Source organism: Salvelinus fontinalis, chromosome 39 (genome assembly GCF_029448725.1).
Source record: "Salvelinus fontinalis isolate EN_2023a chromosome 39, ASM2944872v1, whole genome shotgun sequence".
In the NCBI taxonomy this organism is placed as follows: Eukaryota; Metazoa; Chordata; class Actinopteri; order Salmoniformes; family Salmonidae; genus Salvelinus; species Salvelinus fontinalis.
The window spans coordinates 9142944-9160467 of NC_074703.1; the positions used below are offsets into that span (position 1 = coordinate 9142944).

Below are 17524 nucleotides of genomic sequence, written 5' to 3' on the forward strand. Positions count from 1 at the left end.
ACCTGTAGCTGGACTTTACCTGGCCTCCTAGTATAATACAACACCTGTAGATGGACCTCACCTTGCTTCCTAGTATAATACAACACCTGTCGCTGGACTTCACCTGACTTCCTAATATAATAAAACACCCGCAGCTGGAATAACCTGACCTCCGACTATAAGGCAACACCTGTAGCTGGATTTTACCTGTCCTCCTAGTATAATACAAAGCCTGTAGCTGGACTTTACTTAACCTCCAGTATAATGCAACACCTGTATCTGGACTTTACCTGACCTCCTAGTATAATACAACACCAGTAGCTGGACTTTACCTGACCTCCTAGTATAATACAACACCTGTAGCTGGACTTTACCTGACCTAGTATAATACAACACCTGTATCTGGACGTTACCTGACCTCCTATTATAATACAACACCTTTAGCTGGACTTTACCTGACCTCCTAGTATAATACAACACCCGTAGCTGGACTTTACCTGACCTCTTAGTATAATACAACACCCGTAGCTGGACTTTACCTGACCTCCTAGCATAATACAACACCTTTGGCTGGACTTTACCTGCCCTCCTAGTATAATACAACACCCATAGCTGGACTTTACCTGCCCTCCTAGTATAATACAACACCCATGGCTGGACTTTACCTGACCTCCTAGTATAATGCAACACCTGTAGTTGGAATTTACCTGACCTCCAACTATAATACAACACCTGTTGCTGGACTTTACCTGACCTCCTAGTATAATACAACACCTGTAGCTGGACTTTACCTGACCTCCTAGTATAATGCAACACCTGTAGCTGGATTTTACCTGACCTCTTAGTATAATACAAGACCTGTTGCTGGACTTTACCTGACCTCCTAATATAATAAAACACCCGCAGCTGGACACCTGTTGCTGACCTCCGTGTATAATACAACACCCGTAGCTGGACTTTACCTGGCTTCCTAGTATAATACAACACCCGTAGCTGGACTTTACCTGACCTCCTAGTATAATACAACACCTGTAGCTGGACTTCACCTGACCTCCTAATATAATAAAACACTCGCAGCTGGAATAACCTGACCTCCGACTATAAGGCACCACCTGTAGCTGGATTTTACCTGACCTCCTAGTATAATACAACACCTGTAGCTGGATTTTACCTGTCCTCCTAGTATAATACAATGCCTGTAGCTGGACTTTACCTGACCTCCAGTATCATACAACACCTGTAGCTGGACTTTACCTGACCTCCTAGTATAATACAACACCTGTAGATGGACTTTCCTGGCTTCCTAGTATAATACAACACCTGTAGCTGGACTTCACCTGACCTCCTAATATAATGCAACACCCGCAGCTGGAATTACCTGACCTCCGAGTATAATGCAACACCTATAGCTGGATTTTACCTGACCTTCAGTATAATACAACTCCCGTAGCTGGACACCTGTTGCTGACCTCCGTGTATCATACAACACCCGTAGCTGGACTTTACCTGGCTTCCTAGTATAATACAACACCTGTAGCTGGACTTTACCTGGCTTCCTAGTTTAATACAACACCTGTAGCTGGATTTTACCTGACCTCCTAGTATAATACAACACCTGTAGCTGGACATTACCTGACCTAGTATAATACAACACCTGTAGCTGGACTTTACCTGGCTTCCTAGTTTAATACAACACCTGTAGCTGGATTTTACCTGACCTCCTAGTATAATACAACACCTGTAGCTGGACATTACCTGACCTAGTATAATACAACACCTGTAGCTGGACTTTACCTGACCTCCTAGTATAATACAACACCTGTAGCTGGACTTTACCTGACCTCCTAGTATAATACAACACCTGTAGCTGGACTTTACCTGACCCTCTAGTATAATACAACACCTGTAGCTGGACTTTACCTGACCCTCTAGTATAATACAACACCTGTAGCTGGACTTTACCTGACCCTCTAGTATAATACAACACCTGTAGCTGGACTTTACCTGACCCTCTAGTATAATACAACACCTGTAGCTGGACTTTACCTGACCCTCTAGTATAATACAACACCTGTAGCTGGACTTTACCTGACCTCCTAGTATAATACAACACCTGTAGCTGGACTTTACCTGACCTCCTAGTATAATACAACACCTGTAGCTGGACTTTACCTGACCTCCTAGTATAATGCAACACCTGTAGCTGGATTTTACCTGACCTCTTAGTATAATACAAGACCTGTTGCTGGACTTTACCTGACCTCCTAGTATAATACAACACCTGTAGCTGGACTTTACCTGACCTCCTAGTATAATACAACACCCGTAGCTGGACACCTGTTGCTGACCTCCGTGTATAATACAACACCCGTAGCTGGACTTTACCTGGCTTCCTAGTATAATACAACACCCGTAGCTGGACTTTACCTGACCTCCTAGTATAATACAACACCTGTAGCTGGACTTCACCTGACCTCCTAATATAATACAATGCCTGTAGCTGGACTTTACCTAACCTCCAGTATCATACAACACCTGTAGCTGGACTTTACCTGACCTCCTAGTATAATACAACACCTGTAGATGGACTTTCCTGGCTTCCTAGTATAATACAACACCTGTAGCTGGACTTCACCTGACCTCCTAATATAATGCAACACCCGCAGCTGGAATTACCTGACCTCCGAGTATAATGCAACACCTATAGCTGGATTTTACCTGACCTCCTAGTATAATACAACACCCGTAGCTGGATTTTACTTGACCTTCAGTATAATACAACACCCGTAGCTGGACACCTGTTGCTGACCTCCGTGTATCATACAACACCCGTAGCTGGACTTTACCTGGCTTCCTAGTATAATACAACACCTGTAGCTGGACTTTACCTGGCTTCCTAGTTTAATACAACACCTGTAGCTGGACTTTACCTGACCCTCTAGTATAATACAACACTTGTAGCTGGACTTTACCTGACCCTCTTGTATAATACAACACCTGTAGCTGGACTTTACCTGACCCTCTAGTATAATACAACACCTGTAGCTGGACTTTACCTGACCTCCTAGTATAATACAACACCTGTAGCTGGACTTTACCTGCCCTCCTAGTATAATACAGCACCTGTAGCTGGACTTTACCTGACCTCCTAGTATAATACAACACCTGTAGCTGGACTTTACCTGACCTCCTAGTATAATACAACACCTGTGGCTGGACTTTACCCGACCTCCTAGTATAATACAATACCTGTAGCTGGACTTTACCTGACCTCCTAGTATAATACAACACCTGTAGCTGGACTTTACCTGACCTAGTATAATACAACACCTGTAGCTGGACTTTACCTGACCTCCTAGTATAATACAACACCTGTAGCTGGACTTTACCTGACCTCCTAGTATAATACAATACCTGTAGCTGGACTTTACCTGACCTCATAGTATAATACAACACCTGTAGCTGGACTTTACCTGACCTCCTAGTATAATACAACACCTGTAGCTTGTAGAGACCCCAATTAAACCTGTTCACACAGACACAGTGCACCCTATCCCAAGGCACAAACACACAGTCTCAGCCTGTTTTGACACTACCCTGCCCTGGTCCAGCCCTTGTGAGTCAATAAGAGTGAGAGCTCATTCTGCCTAGTCAGCCAACACACAACAGCTGACTGCTCTGTTTAGTCAAACCTGCCCAGAAACACACAACTGACACCCAAATACATTTAGCAACTTTAATTCAAGGTGGACTCGGATGAACACGATGTTTGCTCATAAAGTGATTGTTTATTTATCTTGTTTAGTTTGTTGAACACACACAAACACACACACACGCTCGATTTAACCTCATGTAATATTAGCCACGGTAAATATAGCAAGTCACCCTTTCTCCAACTCTAATGCTCTATCTAACCTCATGTTCTCCCTTTCCACCCTCTGATCCTTCTGTTTCACCCCTTCCAAAGTTTGTCAAAAATAAATCCCATCTATAATTTAGCATCCGATCCTCCTTTCAGCGGCCGTTCTAGAAAAGGCATTTTCACACCGGATCATCTCATCCACATGACTCACCCTCCATAACAGAGTTTTGATTTATTTATGCTGAATTTGCTTCTACCTGACTTTTTTTCACACCACAATCTTTACCTGGTGGCAAATCTCACTGTGGGGTAAAAATAGGACAGTGTAAACCAATATATAATAGACCTATAGAAACTGCAGCAGTGGGGGATAAAATGTGCTTGATTTTTATGTAGTTTTAATTGACCTTTTAACACATGCACTGGAGCATGAGTGGCCACAAGAGACACATAGAGTATCTCTGTGTTGGCTGAGAGCTGATGGGTTGAGGAGACTGAATGGGAATGAAATGGACTGTAATAACCATGCGTGTTTAGTGGGTTAGAGGACACCCAAGGGACTGGGTAGTTGACACACACCATGGCACGCACACACTCTCGTTTCGATTTGACTCAAGAGATTTTGCGTTTATGGGTTTGTCTATAATAAGGGTTTGCATGAGAGGTGGACACAGACTGTTGGTGTGAGTGTATGTGTGTTTGCTATCTACTGTATGCGGCTCAGTGAATAGGGCTGGTAGACCTCATGTATTTGCAGAACAGGATCAGGTGGGGAGTGGAAGGCTGTAGTGTCTCACTAAGCTGGGAAGGTAATATTAGGTTACATTTAGGCAACCTTTCCTCTTCATGTTTTCTCCTTGATACGATAATTGATCAAATAACAGTGACTTCTCCCCTTCATTGTTTTTTGTCATCAAGCCTCTTGCATCACGCCAAGCAAAGTGTGTGCGTGTGTGTGTGTGTGTGTTTCTATGTTACAGTTATCTTTATTTCTTTTTGTTTCTCAGATAACGTTTACCTAAGAAAAGGTAAGCAGCCCTATCAGTCTTCCTGACTAACTCGCCTGCCTGCCTGCCGGCTCTTCTCAGCAAAGAAAAGTCTAATTGGGATTCTTGGGGCATCCAACTCTGACCTCACCCCATTGAAGTTGACGTTTAAAACAGTTGTTAGGTTAGGGTTAGCTAGGGTTTTGGTTATGGTTAGGTTAAGGGTAGGTTAGGGTAGGGGTTAGGTTTAGGATTTAGGGTTGGGACGTCTCAAGAATTCTGCATATCACTAACCTTCCCATCATTGCATGTGTGCTTCCTTTTCCTCCTCCTTGTCAGCTTACAGGATGTTGCCTCAGAGTTTGTTTGATTCTTATACCCCCCACCCCCCGTCTTTCTTCGTCTTTCTGCATGCCCCTCTGTATTTCCCCATTTCTGCACCTCTCCCCCACCTATTATTTTGGAGGGATAGATGATAGAAGTGAGGCCAGCACACTTCTATCTGCATTAGGGGGGTTCTTGAATTACAGTGGTATTTGGGCATGGCATTTTGGTAACATCAAATATACCTTTTAGGTAAATTAGGAAATGGAGTCCACAAATTCTCAAATCTAAGGTCGCCAATACTTAAAAAATACTTTACCGTGATATGATTAATCATTTTACTCAGGTTATTTCCTTTCATATCAATTGACTAACACCAAGTGACACTATATTTGGACACACCGAATTATTAATGGAATCCTCAAATGTATGACATTCTAACAGGGTGTGATATGCTAATACTTTAAAAAAAATATATAGACCCGTCCCCCGATAACAGTTTGCCACTGGTGAGAATGCTCAAGGTCCTTGTAATCAATGATTTTCAAGGTGGTAACACCAGTGACATAAAACTGATGGACACACATTATAATAGTTTTTAAAAAAGAATGTATTTTAATGGCCTTCCTTGTTTTTGTTGATCTATGCAATATATTTAATACTTTTGTTCATTGTTCAAAATAATAGGCGTATCTATCTCTAAATCTCCAAACCATGTCACTACACCTCTACACATCACCAGTGGGACAAGCCAATTTGTTAGCCCCCAGTAGTATCTACAATGCATACAAATAGATGGGTTGCAGTATAAAGGACCTATGTACACACATTCTGTGGTAGTCAGTCTCGCTGTTGTTTATAGGCTCCGTTTTAACTGGGGAGGGGGGCAGAGTTCAGAATATAACTTTGCAACGTGTGTATGTGTGTCAGTGGTGTAAAGTACTTAAGTAAAAATACTTTAAAGTACTACTTACTACTTTTTTAGTATCTGTACTTTACTTTATTTATATTTTTACATCACTAGATTTCTAAAGAAAAGGATGTACATTTTTCTCAATACATTTTCCCTAACACCCAAAAGTACTTTTGACTGCTTAGCAGGACAGGAAAAAGGGTCTAATTCAAGAGCACATCCTTGGTCATCCCTACTGCCTCTTATCTGGTGGACTCACTAAACATGCTTCGTTTGTAAATGATGTCTGAGTGTTAGCTGTAAAAAAATAAAAAATATAAAAAAGGTTTCAAAAAAGAAAATGGTGCTGTCTGGTTTGCTTAATACAAGGAATTTGAAATAATGTATACTTTTACTTAGTATATATTTAGAAATTACATTTACTTTTGATACATAAGTATAATTAAAACCAAATACTTAGACTTTTACTCAAGTAGTATTTTACTGGGTGACTCACTTTTACTTGAGTCATTTTCTATAAAGGTATCTTTACTTTTCCTCATGCTGCTTACACCAAATCCTGACTCTGCCATCAGCATGACGCAACAGGGACCGGGATTCCATGCCCACGGAAGCTGCTTCTTGTTTTTAGCTGATAGGAGTGGAACCCAGTGTGGTTTGCTGCTATCGCCCATCCGTGACGATGACTGACGAGTTGTGCGTTCCGTTCTGCACACCACTGTTGTACTACGTCGTTATTTGCCTGTTTGTGGCCCACCTGTTAGCTTGCTCCATTCTTGCCGTTCTCCTTCGACCTCTCTCATCAGCTAGCTGATGCCCACAGGACTGCCCCTGGCTGGATGTTTTTGGTTTGTCGCACCATTCTCCTTTGACAAAGTCGTGCGTGAAAAGCCCAGGAGGCCGGCTGTTTCTGAGAACCTAGAACCGGTGCTCCTGGCACAGATGATCATACCACGCTCAGTCGCTTAGGTCACTAGTTATTCCCATTCTAACGTTCAATCGAACAGTAAATGGATGCCTGTCTGCCTGCTTTATATAGCAAGCCACGTCCACGTGACTCACTGTCTGTAGGAACCATTTTTGTGAATGAGGTGGCCACTGCGTGTGTTTTCTTAATAAATAACAGTTAAATAAAACATGTATTTGTCATGTTAAATCAATTTTAAATGGTGCCAAAGTCAAGCAACCGCATTTACCACCACAATTCAAGAATGACCCATTCTTTTTTTTTATCCTAGCACCGGTATTCTCAAGTTCAGAATGTGCATATCCCCTTCCAGTTCCACAAGTGTGTATTACCAGAATGAAACTCTCTGACAGTCTTCCACTAGACAGCAGGTGTCTCAGCCTAGGATCTTAGCTTGTCTAGACACGGCTGACTGCCTGCTCGGCACATTCTATAACACATTCTCAGAATTCACCAGGATTCCTATTCCAGAATTACCAGTGTGTGTGTGTGTGCGGGGCTCTACATTTATATATTTAATTGGTAGCACTGGTGCGCCTAACTTAAAGTTAGAAGCACCACTCTTAAATGTGCACACAACACAATGCCAAAGATGTCTCAAGTTGAGGGAGTGTGCAATTGGCATGGTGATTGAAAGAATTTCCACCAGAGCTGTTGCCAGAGAATCTAATGTTCATTTCTCTACTATAAGCCGACTCCAACGTTGTTTTCCAGAAATTGGCAGCGCGTCCAACCAGTCTCACAACCGCAGACCACGTGTAACCATGCCAGCCCAGGACCTCCCCACCCGGCTTCTTCACCTGTCGGATTGAGACCAGCCACCCAGACAGCTGATGAAACTGTGGGTTTGCACAACCAAAGAATTTCTGCACAAACTGTCAGAAACTGTCTTGGGAAGCTAATCTGAATGCTCGTCGTCCTCACCAGGGTCTTGACCTGACTGCAGTTTGGTGTCGTAACCTACTTCAGTCGGCAAATGCTCAGCTTCGATGGCCACTGGTTTCAACTGGGCGAGCGGTTTGCTGACAACGTTGTGAACACAGTGCACCATGGTGGCGGTAGGATTATGGTATATAGTATTATGGTATATAGTATTATGGTATATAGTATTATGGTATAGGAAGGCATAAGCTGGGGACATTTTATAGATGGCATTATGGCAATTTGAATGCACAGAGATACCGTGACGAGATCCTGAGTCTTGTTGTCGTGCCATTCATCCTCCTCCTTCACCTCATGTTTCAGCATGTGTTTGCTTTGCCCTAGCTAGTGCATTTCAAGTAAAGGTAGCATTAGTGATGAGTTTCCTTCAGACTAACTGGCGTTTTGCAAAGAGCAAGATTCACAAACTATTACGATATAGAGAAAATAGAGAAAACGACATGGGGATTCATATTTAGAAGCAATATGGAAAGCGGCATTGTTGTTTTTTTGGAACAATCTGTTGAGTGACATGCTGAGGGAAACAGTCACAGCGTGGAGAAACTGTCCGTGTGCTGCCTCCCTGTTGAGTGACGGGGTGGGGCTTCAGTCTGTCGTGTTTCAAATCAAATCAAATTTGATTTGTCACATGCTCCGAATACAACAGGTGTAGACCTTACAGTGAAATACTTACTTACAAGCCCTTAACCAACAATGCAGTTTTAAGAAAAATAAGTGTTAAGTAAAACATAGATAAGTAAAAAATAAAAGTAACAAATAGTTAAAGAGCAGCAGTAAAATAACAATAGTGAGGCTATATACAGGGGGTACCGGTACAGAGTCAATGTGCGGGGGCACTGTTTAGTCGAGCTAATTGAAGTAATCTGTACATGTAGGTAAAGTAACTATGCATAGATTATAAACAGAGAGTAGTGGTTCCAGCTAAATATTATTACACTTTACATTTTTTCAGATTTCGCACAGCAACGTGTGTGTGTGTGTGTCAAGAGCTTTGAAGGTATCACAAGTTTAGTCATGTGATAACAGCGCTGCTCTCAGAACCCCATAGAGGTCATTTGCATAATGCATTCACCACACTCACTCCTTCCTGCCAGGACCTGCTAGAGAGGAAGCGCTGAGATGGGGCTCAGGCCTCCTTCACAGCTCTGTGTGTGTTTGTGTGTGTGAACACTCTCTTGACCTGCCTCTGTCCTTAATAGTGCAGGAATGAATCCTTAGTTGGCAGGAAGGACTACACACACATCAACCTGGTCAAAGACAAGCCAACTAACTAACACAAGGCAGTCAGAAAAAGCAGGCCAGGACTGATTTGATACCCAAATGACCCATCCTCCCCATCTCCACCACCTGATTTGCAACAGCTTTGTATTTACTTGCTGTGTAGTATAGTGTGGACGGGTGTAGTCCCATCTCCAATCTCATTTGCTTGTGTCCATTTTCATACTGATTATGTAACTAGTGCTGGGTGTATTTAGTGTGGGGCAGTCTTGTTCTCTACCTAGCCCAGGTGATATTAGGTTTAGCCATGCATGTCATTATAGCAGCCATTTACAAACGCCCCACCCCACCTACACACACTTCTCACACACACTCTTAACCCCTTACGTCCCGGGGAAGTAAATTCACCGCACTTACTGTAAACACACCTGAGTTAATTCATATTTCATGGTTGTCTCTTATTCACTCCTGACTTCTCATCAACATGGCTTTACGTTAACTAGCTAGGGCGCCTGCCTTGTCGTAAAACGCCTACACGTGATTTAGCCTATCACAACAGAGAGGTGTCTGTCTATCCTGTTGGCTGTCATTCAGTGACTATTGAGCTAAATTTCTGACTATAAATTACATTCACCTGTATCTCTGCTGTTGATTTTGTCTTTCTACTTTGTGTATTTTGGCATTTTTCTAAAAGGTCGTTTTTTGATGCCAACCCACCTGGTTAAACAATGGGGTATTTACTTGCAGTAGATTATTAGGTTGTTACTGGTATATATTAAACCCTGATATAGGGTCTGTGGTTATACTATTAATTCAGTCTTACAAGACCCCCAGAAGACTTGGTAGATAGGTATTGTATCTGTGTGGTTTACTATGCCACTGTAATAATAATGACTAGATAAGCACTGTGTGAGACTGAGAATAAATCGTCTAATTTGGTCCCATTAGCCCTGATTAGAATCTGCTGTACTGCTGTGATCACAGATGAAAACATCCCTCCCTGCCATGATACAGGCCAGACTTGTTCTTTTAGTAATCGCTTTGATTATCTTAAATACGCTTTTGAATTAGCCTTCACTGTCTGTTTACACAATGGCTTGTTGTTGGATATGCAAATCAGATATTTTTTTTCGATGTTGGATATTTGTTTGGATGTCTCCCAGTGTAGCAAAAGCTAGGAGAGGAGAGGAGAGGAGAGGAGAGGAGAGGAGAGGAGAGGAGAGGAGAGGAGAGGAGAGGAGAGGAGAGGAGATGAAAGATTGAAGAGAACCCCTTTTCTAAGTAAATTATGCAGTTATTGTTATGTGGAAGTCAGGATTTGCCTCAGTGTCTATCGCCTGGAGGATGGGCAAGACAAAGGAAAAAATATATAATTTACATGCAAACTAGTACTGTAACTACATTCTGGACCTGAGGGAGCCGAGGAGGTAGAAAAGAGAGGGAGGGAGGGAGGGAGAGGGGGATGGGCAGAAGTTCAGATGCCGAAGCAGCAGCCTGCATTCTGCTCTGTGGCCTATTCTAAATGGCTTGATGACTAATCTAGGAGGATCTATAAAAATAGTTGATCTATTTCTGCACACCGCAGATCAACAGGAGCACTGTGTGTGTGTGTGTGTGTGTGTGTGTGTGTGTGTGTGTGTGTGTGTGTGTGTGTGTGTGTGTGTGTGTGTGTGTGTGTGTGTGTGTGTGTGTGTGGAAAAAACCCTATTATTAACCAGGGGTGGTGTGGAGAGATGCACTGGGGCAGAGAGACATTACTTGCACCATGTATGGAAAAAAGGATCGGCTATGTCCCGAGACAGTGATTTGTTTGTAGGAAAATGAATTCACTGTTTCTCTAAATCTGACTTCAGAAGAATATACTAATGAGAGAATATAAAATTAGGGGAAAATACCTCTGTTCTTTCCCATAGGAATGAATTTTTCTATTTGTTTTCTAAGTGTAGCTTGCCTTAATAACAGGTAGCGGTGTAATCCTCTATGACCTAGGCTACTGGCCACTAGTCGTTCTACAGTGACTCATCTCATCTTGCCCCATTGAGTCAGATATTCTCAGAATCTTTGCGTCCAATTAGTTACTGTAAATCTAGAGCATTAGATGTTTTTGGAGAGGGGTGGATAACTCATCACTTAAAAATAGATTACTCTAGTTTTGTTTGTGTGTGTGTGTGTGTGTGTGTGTGTGTGTGTGTGTGTGTGTGTGTGTGTGTGTGTGTGTGTGTGTGTGTGTGTGTGTGTGTGTGTGTGTGTGTGTGTGTGTGTGTGTGTGTGTGTGTGTGTGTGTGTGTGTGTGTGTGTGTGTGTGTGTGAGAGACTTACTAGAACCACAGAGTTTCTAAACCACAGAGCTTCTGAACATCGCGAGACTTCCGGAAACAATTGCGAAACCGACCAAGCAGACCAGGCCGGTTTTGGGGGTTTGAGAAGTAAATGAGAGAAGTGAAAATGTTTGTGTCAAACACCTGCATAATGACTTGGGTTGTCAATTCATTTTGGCCCGCTTCCATACCGACTGTATACTTGCACTACAAGTCAAGCAGTTTTTTTCCAATATGGCCCTTTTGCCCTGTTTGAGTTTCACACCCCTGCCTTAGTTGTTCATTTTCTTGAAATCTAAAGTCACAACCTCGATTCGAGACAATTTCCTAAGTAGTTGAACATATTACTCCAACCGTGTCAAAGTGACAAACTGAAACATTTAACATTTTAGTCAAAAACAACTTTATATCAAAGGAGTGCCTTTTGATTTGACGGCCTGCACATGCTCAGTTTGGTGCGAGATGACCGTTAAACCTGATGAAGTGTTTCTACGCGCGAGCTTAGCTAGCCAGTGTCGCCATGACATCGCCTACAAGTGTGTTCGGGGATTTCTATTGGAGAAGCAGTGTCTGCCTGTCTTTGGGAAGTCACTAGTCAGCGTGAAGTCAAAGTAAAATCAAGACCCACAATGCACCATGAATTAAACATCACTACTGTTGCACTGTGTGAAACAGAAAGAAACAAACATGTCCTATGCAAATGAACAGGAACCAACCTTTTAAATGGCTCTGGAAAGGGTGATACGTGTGTGTGTTCATTCATGCCTGCTTTTTCTACCATGCTCCCATTGTATCTCGTTAAACCCCTGCGTATGTGGACTGCTCTACACTGTAGTGCTCTGTATCTAACTGTTTTCCACTGTTGTTCACTGCTTAGCCTGGTGCAAATATATGTAAATGCATTGTCATGTATGGTTTCGCTTGCACAGTATATTTGACCGTCTATCTCTCCCTCTGTTCTGTCTTGTAGCCATCAAGGAGAAGTACAGTGACTGGACAGATTTTCTCATCCAGGACTTGACGGGCTCACGGACCGCACCAGCAAACCTACTGGAAGGGGTGAGTACTGTCTCGGTGGGAGTGTGACGGAGAACGAGACTGTGTATGCGTAGGTGACACCCGTGTATTAACCATCAACACATTTAGAGCTTTAGCTAATCTGTTGAGCTCTGTATTTTAAGCTGAAGTCTCACCCCAGATAATACCAGTTCCCTCTCAAAGAGGAAATCACACATGCAGTGCCGTCAAAGAATTAATACCTCTTGACTTATTCCGTATTGTGTTGTCTTACAGCCTGAATTCAAAAATGGATTACATTTATATTTGTTCTCAACCATCTACACACAATACCCCCACAATGACTAAGGGAAAATAGGATTTCAGAAATGTTAGCAAATGTATTGAAAATGAAATACAGAAATATTCTCTTTTTCTCTCACATAAGTATTCACACGAGTCAATACATGTTAGAATCCCCTTTGGCAGCGATTACAGCTGTGAGTCTTTCTGGGTAAGTCTCTAAGAGCTTTGCACACCTGGATTTGACAAATTTTGCACATTATTCTTTTCAAATTTCTTCAAGCCCTGTCAAGTTGGTTGTTGATCGTTGCTAGACAGCCACTTTCAAGTCTTGCCATAGATTTTCAAGCAGATTTAAGACAAAACTGTAACTAGGCAACTCAGGAACATTCAATGCCGCCTTCTCCACTACAGCCCCGTTGATGTTAATGGGGGCCTGTTCGGCCCTCCTTTTCCTGTAGTCCACGATCAGCTCCTTTGTCTTGCTCACATTGAGGGAGAGGTTGTTGTCCTGGCACCACCTTGCCAGCTCTCTGACCTCCTGCCTATAGGCCGTCTCGTTGTTGTCGGTGATCAGGCCGTCCATTGTTGTGTCATCAGCAAACTTAATGATGGTGTTGGAGTCGTGCCTGGCCATGCAGTCATGAGTGAACAGGGAGTACAGGAGGGGACTGAGCACGCACCCCTAAGAGGCCCCCGTGTTGAGGATCAGCGGGACGGATGTGTCGTTACCTACCCTTACAACCTGGGGGCGGCCCATCAGGAAATCCAGGATCCAGTTGCAGAGGGAGGTGTTTAGTCCCAGAGTCCTTAGCTTAGTGATGAGCTTCGTGGGCACTATGGTGTTGAACGCTGAGCTGGTGTCAATGAACAGCATTCTCACATTGGTGTTCCCTTTGTCCAGGTGAGATAGTGGAGTGCGATTGAGATTGCGTCATCTGTGGATCTGCGAATTGGAGTGGGTCTAGGGTGTCCGTGAGGATGCTGTTGATGATTTCAAAGCACTTCATGGCTACCGATGTGAGTGCCACGGGGCGGTAGGTTACCTTAGCTTCCTTGGGCACAGGGACTATGGTGGTCTGCTTGAATTACAGAATCGGTCAGGGAGAGGTTGAAAATGTCAGTGAAGACACTTGACAGTTGGTCCGCGCATGCTTTGAGTACACGTCCTGGTAATCCGTCTGGCCCAGCGGCTTTGTGAATGTTGACCTGTTTTAAGGTTTTGTTCACATCGGCTACTGAGAGCGTTATCAAACAGTCATCCAGAACAGCTGGTGCTCTCGTGCATGCTTCAGTGTTGCTTGCCTCCAAGTGAGCACAAAAGGCATTTAGCTCATCTGGCAGGCTAGCGTCACTGGGCAGCTCGCGTCTGGGTTTCCCTTTGTAGTCCGTAATAGTTTTCAAGCCCTGCCACATCCAACGAGCGTCAGAGCCGGTGTAGTAGGATTCAATCTTAATCCTTTATTGACGCTTTGCTTGTTTGACGGTTCATCTGAGGGCATAGCGGGATTTCTTGTAAGCAGATTAGTCTCTAGCTCCTTGAAAGCGGCAGCTCTAGCCTTTAGCTCGATGCGGATGTTGCCTGTAATCCATGGTTTCTGGTTGGGATATGTACGTACAGTCACTGTGGGGACGACGTCGTCAATGCACTTATTGATGAAGTCGATTAACATGCTCTTTGAAGAGGTAGGCTTTCAGGTGCTTTTGGAGATGGGCAGGGACTCTGCTGTCCTAACTTTAGGGGGATGCTGGGTCTGGAAGAGCTTGTACTGGGCTGAGTGAGAGCTGCCCTTCCATAGGTGTGGGACTGCCAAGAGACCAGAGGTGGTAGAACGGAGTGCTCGGGTTGGGGTGTAGGATTTGAGCATAGCCTGAAAGTAGGGATGGGTAGTTCCTCTTGCTGCTCCGTAGGAAACCACCATGGTCTTGTAGTCGACGCTAGCTTCGACCTGAAGCCTGTGGAGTGTGTGAAGGAACGGGATGACATGGGAGAGCTTGGGAAGTTGCAGTTATCCAGACGGAAGATCACAAGTGCCTGGATTAGGACCTGCGCAGCTCCCTGCGTGTGGTAGGGTCATACTCTACGAATGTTGTAGAGCATGAACCTGCAGGAGCGAGTCATTGCTTTGATGTTTGCAGAGAACGACAGGGTTTTGTCCAGGGTCACGGCAAGGTTCTTTGCACTCTGGGAGGGCGACACTGGAGTTGTGAACCGTGATGGAGAGGTCTTTCAGCCGGCAGGCCTTCCCCGGTAGGAAGAGCAGCTCCGTCTTGTTGAGCTTGAGGTGGTGGGCCGACATCCAAGCTAAGATATCTGCCAGGCACGCAGAGTTGTGTGTTGCCATCTGAGTGTCAGAAGAGGGGAAGGAGAAAAGTAGCTGAGTGTCATCCGCATAGCAGACCATGTGAGGATATTTCAGAACCCAGTGACTTGGTGTATAGAGAGAAGAGGGAGGGCCTAGAACTGAGCCCTGGGGGACATCAACCATGTTACATTCAGGCTACAACACAACAAAATGTAGAAGAAGTCAAGGGGTGTGAATACTTTCTGAAGGCACTGTACATACTTTCCATCAATTCCATTTTTCCCTCCCTCTCCATCTCTCTCCTGTCCTCTTCCTCTCCCTCTTTCCCATCCTTTTCTTCAGCCTTTGAGGGGGAAGAACACAGTGGATCTGATTGTGGAGGGTTCGGTGATGGAGGTACGGGACCTCACTGACCCCTACCTCTACTGGGCTGCCCGCGTCGCCCAGAACATTGGTGGGAGGCTCCGCCTGCGCCATGTAGGTCTCCAAGATGACGCCCACGACACCTGGCTGTTCTACCTCGACGTGAGGCTCCGCCCACTGGGCTGGGCTCAGGAGAACCGCCTGTTACTGGAGCCCCCAGCAGGTAAGGGGTCATAGCTGCATGGAGGGAGGGGCTCTGGGTCACATTCAGCTGTGGTAGTGGTAGTTTTAGTGGTGGGGTGAAACAAAAACCTGCAACTTTCCAGGACTCTCCAACTCTATTGGATTTACGGATTATTACGGGTTACTTATGAATCATATCACATGAGAGCCATAGATTAGGATCAAATGGTAACCTTGATGTCGTGAGGATCAATGTTACACCGACACATAATCATCTATTGTGTGTCAACGTTTTTATGACTGTTTTACACCATTCAGAGCAGCTGGGAGTTTCCCTTCTCTCTGTTCAATATCATAAACCACCTTATCAAGTCTCTGTCTGTCTCTCTATCTCTCTGTTTTTCTTTGTCTATCTCTGTTTCTCTCTGTCTCTGTCTCTCTGTCTGTCTGTCTAGCTGTCTGGCCGTCTCTCTGTCTCTCTGTCTGTCTCTATCTTTCACTGTCTCTGTCTGTCTCTGTCTTTCACTGTCTCTGTCTCTGTCTCTCTGTCTGTCTGTCTCTGTCTGTCTGTCTGTCTGTCTGTCTGTCTGTCTGTCTGTCTGTCTGTGTGTCTGTCTGTCTGTCTCTCCCTCTCTCTGTGTCTGACTCTCTGTGTCTGTCTCTCTGTGTCTGTCTCTCTTTCTCTCGCTCTCTGTCTCTCTCTCTATCTCTGTCTCTCTGACTGTCTGTCTCTCCCTCTCTCTGTCTGTCTCTCTGTTTCTGTCTCTATCTGTCTGCCGTCTGTCTGTGTCTCTGTCTCTCTGTTTCTGTCTCTCTCTTTCTGTCTCTCTGTCTCTGTCTCCCTGTCTCTCTCTGTGTCTCTCTCTGTCTCTCTGTCTCCTTGTCTCTCTCTCTCTCCCTGTCTCTCTCTTTGTCTCCCGTGTCTCTCTCTGTCTCCCTGTGTCTCTGTCTCCCTGTGTCTCTCTCTGTCTCCCTGTGTCTCTCTCTGTCTCCCTGTATCTCTCTCTGTCTCCTTGTGTCTCTCTCTGTCTCCCTGTGTCTCTCCCTGTGTCTCTCTCTGTGTCTCTCTCTGTGTCTCTGTGTCTCTGTCTGTCTGTCTGTCTGTCTGTCAGTGTCTGTGTTTCTCTCTGTGTCTGTGTCTGTGTCTGAGTTTCTCTCTGTCTCTCTGTGTCTCTCTGTGTCTCTCTCTCTGTCTCGCTGTGTCTCTGTCTCTCTCTCTCTGTCTCGCTGTCTCTTTCTCTCTGTCTGTCTGTCTCTTTCTCTCTTTATCTCTGTGTCTGTGTCTCTCTCTTTGTCTCTCTGTCTGTCTCTCCCTCTCTCTGTGTCTGTTTCTCTGTGTCTGTCTGTCTGCCTGTCTGTCTGTCTGTCTGTCTGTCTGTCTGTCTGTCTGTCTGTCTGTCTGTCCCTCTGTTTCTGTCTCTCTGTTTCTGTCTCTCTGTTTCTGTCTCTCTGTTTCTGTCTCTCTGTTTCTGTCTCTCTGTTTCTGTCTCTCTGTTTCTGTCTCTCTGTATGTCCCTGTCTGTCTCAATCTGTCTCTCTCTGTCTGTGTTTGTCTCTGTGTCTCTCTCTCTGTGTCTCTCTCTGTCTGTGTTTCTCTCTGTGTCTCTCTCTCTGTTTCTCTTTCTGAATGACTCAGCACGCTGGCTTCAGTTCAAGATTTAGATCTTTCAGTTTCAACTTCTACAGAACTGATGACTTTGTCAAAAACGCCTTTCCATAGAACATAACACACACAATGTCACAGTCATAGCAACACACTCACACTTGCAATGACACATAGAAACATGTTCCTTCAGACATACATACACTGGTCCACTGTTATAACATAACATGGAAAATGTACAACTCCACAAAAGTTTACAAA

At 44.3% G+C, this 17524-nt stretch overlaps 1 protein-coding gene across 4 annotated transcripts in view; it reads left to right on the forward strand.

Moving 5' to 3' along the window:
• The window catches only part of LOC129838303 (scm-like with four MBT domains protein 2), a 44166-nt gene that overhangs the window by 15824 nt on the left and 10818 nt on the right, over positions 1–17524 (forward strand). For 2 of the 4 annotated variants that reach the window (XM_055905200.1, XM_055905202.1), the window contains exons 5-7: positions 4849–4869; positions 12480–12568; positions 15457–15700. In XM_055905200.1, the coding sequence (XP_055761175.1) occupies positions 4849–4869; positions 12480–12568; positions 15457–15700 (354 nt within the window). The remainder of the gene's footprint in view (positions 1–4848; positions 4870–12479; positions 12569–15456; positions 15701–17524) is intronic. The other 2 variants (XM_055905201.1, XM_055905203.1) reach the window with 1 other exon arrangement.